The sequence below is a fragment of the Penaeus chinensis genome, chromosome 3 (assembly GCF_019202785.1).
Source record: "Penaeus chinensis breed Huanghai No. 1 chromosome 3, ASM1920278v2, whole genome shotgun sequence".
Classification (NCBI taxonomy): Eukaryota; Metazoa; Arthropoda; class Malacostraca; order Decapoda; family Penaeidae; genus Penaeus; species Penaeus chinensis.
Genome location: NC_061821.1, coordinates 37,268,770 through 37,276,269, shown reverse-complemented (window position 1 = coordinate 37,276,269; position 7,500 = coordinate 37,268,770). Strand labels below are relative to the sequence as shown.

General features: G+C 36.4%; 1 protein-coding gene across 2 annotated transcripts in view; it reads right to left on the bottom strand.

Annotated features, from left to right (window-relative positions):
- Positions 1–5,418: 5,418 nt before the first annotated feature.
- Positions 5,419–7,500, bottom strand: part of LOC125039067 (1-acyl-sn-glycerol-3-phosphate acyltransferase gamma-like) — a 13,150-nt gene continuing 11,068 nt past the window's right edge. For both annotated transcript variants that reach the window (XM_047632789.1, XM_047632798.1), the window contains exons 7-8: positions 6,930–7,149; positions 5,419–6,534 (exon numbers count right to left, since the gene is read on the bottom strand). In XM_047632789.1, coding sequence (XP_047488745.1) covers positions 6,446–6,534; positions 6,930–7,149 — 309 coding nt within the window. In that variant the 3' untranslated portion in view covers positions 5,419–6,445. The remainder of the gene's footprint in view (positions 6,535–6,929; positions 7,150–7,500) is intronic.

The window sequence follows — 7,500 nt, the reverse complement described above, 5'->3', positions numbered from 1 at the left end:
GTTTAGAAATGTTCTAAGATTGATAACTGTTTGACGTTATTAAATAACAGTAGCTGAATTACAACTCGCACACAATGAATTTGGCGAGTGAAGTTATTGTCCTACAAGTACGTCATGAATTTGCTATCACTCAAGCCTTTTCTGTTCACAATAGTCACCTAAAAATGAGATTTAATTTTCGATAATGATATTAATAATAATTTTGTTTATTCTATTTGTTACAATGCTATATATTATGTTTGGTGTCACAGGCTGTCTATTTTCTTTAAACATTAGAGTTACCAACGGCAGGTCAGCAAGATTACTAGGTGAAAGGTATGCATGAGAATGAATATTTCCACAATACAAGAGATGTATCTGACTGGTTTCGATTACATCTTCATCAGAAATACATGATATATTTTCTTTGATAGTAAATGGAACTACTTGTGTTGTAATGAAGAAATTAAAAAAAAAAAAAAAAAAAGGCACCCTAATAGACTAGTTTTTTTGATAAGTGGTTTGTGTGTCTAAATATTGCACATTTTTTAAACCAATTTTTAGGGTACCCATTCTGGGGTTGGCACACCACCTCTTGAAAAAGAAATCATCTTGGAAACACCACCTCAGCAAACAATTAATCATAGCTGTTTTTTTGTTTTACTAGTCTTCTATAAATTCTTAAGAAAATGACCAATTTACTTCATATTACTTTAGTTTTTTAGAATAATTTTTCTCATTTATTCACTTATTCACTGAAAAAAGTTGAAACAAAAATCACTTGGTGGTGGTCCATTCAGCAGTACACTCTACTCTTAAATGGGCCAAGGGACTTTTTGAGTTGGCGTTTTCTGAAGGAGCGAAAAAAAATATTCGGAGAAAAACACTAATGAAAATCCCCAAGTATGTTTTGCTATTATCTATTACTCAGCCTTGGTGTGATCACAAAGTATATATCTACTGGATAGGAAACTTAGAAAAGGAGAGTAAAAAGATATGCATGCTTTATAAAAGTAAGAGCATAAATCTCATTGCAACAAAATTGTACATCTCAAAGAGGGATTTAAGGGATACCAAGAAATAAAGGACAAAGTGGGCAACAATGTGGAAATTTTATTATGTATAAAATATTTACAGTTGCAGGAAACAGAAACTGAGACGCATTTCACACTGGATGTTGTTATCATGGAAAAAAATGAGCCCTCGCAAACTGCCTCGCCATCATAGCCAGGCAGGAACGATAGGAGCTGATATGCAGGACTGGTCGGGTGTTAGGGTAGTTGATGGTTTGTCTTTCACTTTAACAACTTAAAATTTCTCTTGGATTTGAAGAAACAAAAACAAAAACAAAAAGAAAGGCTTACTCATCAAAATAAAAAAAATAAAAAGTATCTTATAGTCAAACAACTTTTCCTTCCCTTCCACAGTGTAGCTGCCCTACCATACCACATTTAGCTGCCCTTGGACCATCTTCCTTTACAAAGGTACCTCAAACCTTACTCAAAAGTTAGTACAAGACTGGCACTGCATCCTTATGCTTAAATTTTCTTATGAGCTCTGGTGAATTCTGAATATGTAATCTATGATCTTGTATGCTTCTCTCTCAAATGCAAACATTAATGAAATATCATATACATGGACGTTCATGGAATATACTCTGGCCAGCTGTTGACAAGGAGACCCAAGCTATTTTCCTTCAACCTCTACATATACATTTTACTTGACTATATTGTGTTAACACAATATGCTGCATAGTGTATACTGTATAATGTATAATTTATAATGTGTATGTATGCATATGTATGTATATGTATGTGTGTGTATATATATATATATATATATATATATATATATATATATATATATATATATATATATATTCATACACATATACATTCTCATAAATGGAAATGTATGGAGAGTATAATGAAAATAAATATGACTGAGTTCATAAAACATGATACTTGTAACTTAATAAAGGCTTTAATTATACTAGATGACCTAACAGGCAATCTATGTCTTGGACAAACTTAATACAAGCAATACAAAATCTGTTTGACCTGGCTCTTTACTTTGGAGTATTTTCTGAATACCTGAATGTTAATACTTCTGATAAGTGCTTGTGAACTTAATATTAAATTCTTGGTAAAATTTTAGGATTACCAAAGTTACTACATAGGTTTACCATAAAAGTGCTACACAGAAAGCTAAACCTGCCAATGCTGCAGGCATCTTTTATACCTATCTTTCAAAAGGAGTGACACCCCTAACCTTTTAACTTCTGTTTAAGCTACTCCTATACTCAGCCTAAATGAATGGGCTTACAAAACTATGCAGGTATTCCATTTTGAGTAGCAGTTCTTTAAGATCTTTATCAGTTTATCTATATATATCTATACATATGTTAGCAGCAGTTTCATAGCATATCCATACCTCAACTGTTAGTTAACTTTTCCATCCCTAAACCTAGAGTAAAATTTATACCCTTTGACATTCTTACAATGGGTTCTTTGATCAGACCAGAACAAACCTTATGCCCAGTTCTTATACAACATTGCATGTCAGCTCAAAAAGTATGCACAAGTAATGCTTAAATAACTTTAGACTTCATTCTACAGTTTTATTACTAGTTTTCTATTATAAAAAAATGTGTAATTTTGTTCCATACTTCTCCGGACATTTCTAATCTTAACCCCTCAACAGTGGCAGGCTCTAATGAAGTCATGGTCCTGTCTGATGTGTTATTTTTGGATGGCACATATTATGCAAAAAGATTCAACCTTTTACTCAAAAAACTGTACAACCTTTGTTGTAAGAATGAAGAGTAAAAGCAAAGACAATCATTTGTTACTGTCATTTCTCTTTTAATTCTAAAAAAAACATTTCAAATCAAATGTAAAAAATAATGAATTTTCTACTTTCCACTGCCTCGGGGCTAAAAAAAAATGGAAGTGATACCAACACAATTATCCTACAGACTAGAACTTAATGACTTTAATAAATTATCACAACAAATGACAGATGTAAATTACATATGGACCTCAAAATTTTACGATGCATCACTCAAAAATTCATAATCTTTGCATTAGAAAAAGCAAAAGAGAGAGAGAGAGAGAGAGAGAGAGAGAGAGAGAGAGAGAGAGAGAGAGAGAGAGAGAGAGAGAGAGAGAGAGAGAGAGAGAGAGAGAGAGAGAGAGAGAGAGAGAGAGAGAGAGAGAGAGAGAGAGAGAGAGAGAGAGAGAGAGAGAGAGAGAGAGAGAGAGAGAGAGAGAGAGAGAGAGAGAGAGAGAGAGAGAGAGAGAGAGAGAGAGAGAGAGAGAGAGAGAGAGAGAGAGAGAGAGAGGGAGAGAGGGAGAGACTAGATAGGGAATACGTAGGAGTGTGTGTATGTGTGGAGAGGGAGAGGGAGAGGGAGAGGGAGAGGGAGAGGGAGAGGGAGAGGGAGAGGGAGAGGGAGAGGGAGAGGGAGAGGGAGAGGGAGAGAGAGAGAGAGAGAGAGAGAGAGAGAGAGAGAGAGAGAGAGAGAGAGAGAGAGAGAGAGAGAGAGAGAGAGAGAGAGAGAGAGAGAGAGAGAGAGAGAGAGAGAGAGGGAGAGACTAGATAGGGAATACGTAAGAGTGTGTGTATGTGTGGAGAGGGAGAGGGAGAGGGAGAGGGAGAGGGAGAGGGAGAGGGAGAGGGAGAGGGAGAGGGAGAGGGAGAGGGAGAGGGAGAGGGAGAGAGAGAGAGAGAGAGAGAGAGAGAGAGAGAGAGAGAGAGAGAGAGAGAGAGAGAGAGAGAGAGAGAGAGAGAGAGAGAGAGAGAGAGAGAGAGAGAGAGAGAGGGAGAGACTAGATAGGGAATACGTAGGAGTGTGTGTATGTGTGGAGAGGGAGAGGGAGAGGGAGAGGGAGAGGGAGAGGGAGAGGGAGAGGGAGAGGGAGAGGGAGAGGGAGAGAGAGAGAGAGAGAGAGAGAGAGAGAGAGAGAGAGAGAGAGAGAGAGAGAGAGAGAGAGAGAGAGAGAGAGAGAGAGAGAGAGAGAGAGAGAGAGAGAGAGAAATGCAATGACTACCCTACAAAGCTTCATGTTCCCTCATTTTTTCCCATGATAGGATCTATTTCCTGTTACACTTTCATCTGTTTTTCAGTTACCATAGTTTACAGGGTTATTATTATTATTATCATTATTACCTTTTTTTTTTTTTAACAAGATCAACAAGTCTGCAGTAATATTAGTACCATATCTCATATTTCCTTTAGAGTTAAGGGGAAACACATTTAGTCTATCCTTCACTGATCTGGAAATAGTGTACCTGCACACACAGCACCTTAAAAAATTACATACAACCTTCAATAACTACATTCACATTGGAGGATGGGGATGGCCATACAGACACACATACACACACAATCGCACATCAGATATTGTTGCGGTCTTTCAGTTAATAGGCTCCCATAATTTCTGCTTGTGCACCAGCCATTTTTATTGAGGGAGGAGGAGAGGCTTTAAAGAGCGTTAAATTTCAAAATTGCTTGCAACACGATCCCTAATTCTGAGCAAAAATATGCAACATCCCTTTTATAGCAAACCAGCCAGACAAGGAAATGCAAGCGAGATATTAGTAAGTATCATTGATCAATATTGCTGAGAATTACATCTGGAGTATTCATGGTTGCAACTATGTATGCCAGTCGTGCAAGGTGCGCATGCAAGGTACATTGTTAAAGCATCTGTAAGAAATTATCTACAACCATATTCTTGAAACTAAAAAATCCACTATTCACACATCTGATGATTACTGAAAACAATATGATTACAATTTCCTTTACACCATTAAAGACCATGTCAACCAAGATAAGCAAAACAAGATGAAAGAGTTGTAGTAACAAATAAAAGCTTCCTATCATCATTAACCACAAAGACAAATTTGTCTTGCTCCAATACTACCTACAGTTTTTATGTCCAGAGGTCAACATGATATACTCTGGAGTTCATAAAATCACAATAAAACCAGCCTAATTTCACTTAGATTCTCATGTGACAGACAAAATAGTCAACTTCTACAGGAATTGGAAACAAACCTCGTACTACACTAAAGATACAAGTTTCAGTGAGATGCTGGAAAAAAAATATATGATCTTTCTAAGTCACAAAGCCACAAATTGATTCCGACAAAAGGTATATTTTCAAAACTCCTTCACAATCAACAAATCAGTGACAAAGGTCTGTGATTGATTTCAATTTTGGCAAATGTGAAATGAATGAATTTTAGCTTATATTATATGCCTTAAAGAGATCATTTTTGTGTAACATTGTTTATCATGGTTTTCTTCCATCAACTCACTGCAAAGAGGTTTGCTTTAAAATCTACAAGCATTCCTAGTTTCCTATTGCAGCCAGTGCAGTACAGTTTATTTTCTTTGCTTCATTGTTGAAAAGAAAAGAAAAAATACTAAAATCAACTCTTCACGAGGTCACATATTTTGCTGTTTCTCATGACACCCATTGAAAACTTCCATTTTCCTTTGGGAACAAAGTAAATTAAAAAAGAAAAAAGAAAAAAGAAATGCTACATCACTTCATGCTTTACATCAGATATATGTGATAAATAAAAACAAAATAAGAATCACAACTTTCTGGATAACAGATTACAGCATTGGTCTGCCTTACAAAGAGTTGATGCAGGAGTGGTGAAGTCGGCCTGCATCCCCTGAGGTATAGTACATTGCACTTTCTTATATTATGATGAATGAAAAAATGAGACTGGTTTCCATTGACCTGACAATCTAAATAGCTTTACTGTCAGAAAACTTTATCAGTCCTACTCCTACAAGTATCCCACATGAAACAGAATCTGAATTTCCCTAACTTGTCACACATCCAATGCCTCTGAACACTCCTTTGAGAAAAGAAAAAAAGAAAAGAAAATTACAAATAAAATAAGGTTCAATAAATAATAATAAAAAAAAAAAGCCCATGACCTGAAAGAAAATGGGTGAAAAAAGCAGTATGTCATAGACAATGCTTCTACTGGAGATAAGAACCTGCCAAAAATATAACTGTGTGACTTTATACATACATTTATATATATATATATCTATATATATATATAAATCTGGAACCTGCTATTATGTCAACCTTCCCTCAAGAATAAAAACACTAGAAACAACCAACCATGAGTGACGACGGCTGTACACATCAGGTAAATAAATAAATCATGGCATGACAAATGACTAAAAAGGAAGACCTGGAAAAGACCTTATCCAGCTCTCTCTGTCTCTCTCTTTCGGCCAACTTTGTTCCAGAATAATCAGAGTAATCACTATGCTGATGATGTTGAAAAACGAAAGAAACTATGGATATAAACTACAGCCTTCCAGTTATTTACCAGATGATTTTTTTTTCCTTTTTTTTTTTCAGGATTTTGTTTTCTTTCCTTCTTTCTTTTCATTTTCTCTGCAATATGAAGGGGAGGGGGGGGAGGCTTACTCTTTCTTCTTTGCGCCTGTGTTGCCGTACTGCGACCCTTTGGCAATCTTCGTCAGGCCGATCATCTTGTACAAGCAAATGTATGCTGGAAAGAAGTTCAGGCCATTAACTACACGCTGAGATCTGTACTATTTGTATCAGCCCAAAATCACATATTTAAACATAAACATATATGTGCGTGTGCATGTGTGTGTGTTTGTGTGTTTGTGTGTTTGTGTGTTTGTGTGTTTGTGTGTGTGTGTGTGTGTGTGTGTGTGTGTGTGTGTGTGTGTGTGTGTGTGTGTGTGTGTGTGTGTGTGTGTGTGTGTGTGTGTGTGTGTGTGAGTGTGAGAGAGAGAGTGTGTGTGTGTGTGTTTGCGCGCGCATGCGTGCATGCATGTATGTATGTATGCTTTTGCATGAGTCTGTATGCATGTGTGAATGTATGTTTCAGTCAAACTATGAAACCATGGAACAAAAGTAATACCAGTTAACACTCACCAAAGATAACAATGCCTATTGCAAATGATATGGAAAGGATGGAGCCACTTGTTAAGAGGTTGTAATAGAAGCTGAGAATCCGTGACAGGACGAAGGCAGCCCAGCCAATCATGTTAAGCAGGGAGAAGAGTCTCCTTGGCATTGCTCTGCCTTTGTGGTCCGGCTGGTCATTCTCTTTGGTGAAGCTGCCTGTGTTGAGGTAGCTGTCTAAAAGCTGGTCCTGAGAATACCAAAGATTTTATTAGGTCACCTTTGGTAAATTGTGTTACTGAGACAATCAATTGAATGAATATCTATATGGGTTTACACTGAAATGCAGTTAGCTGTTTTAGCACAATGTGTTTTCCACTGAAATGCAGTTATTAGTTTAAGAACAATGTGCGTGTAACCATTACATGGATTTAAGTTGAAATGTTTTACTTATTTTAGAACAACGGGTTGCAATGCACCTAATACACATAGAGCCTACAACATTATATCTGTTATATTTGATTTGGTGAATTAAGTTTGTAAATAAACACATATCCAAAATGAAATCCTTTAATCGATGTGTAAAAAAAAAAAAAAAAAA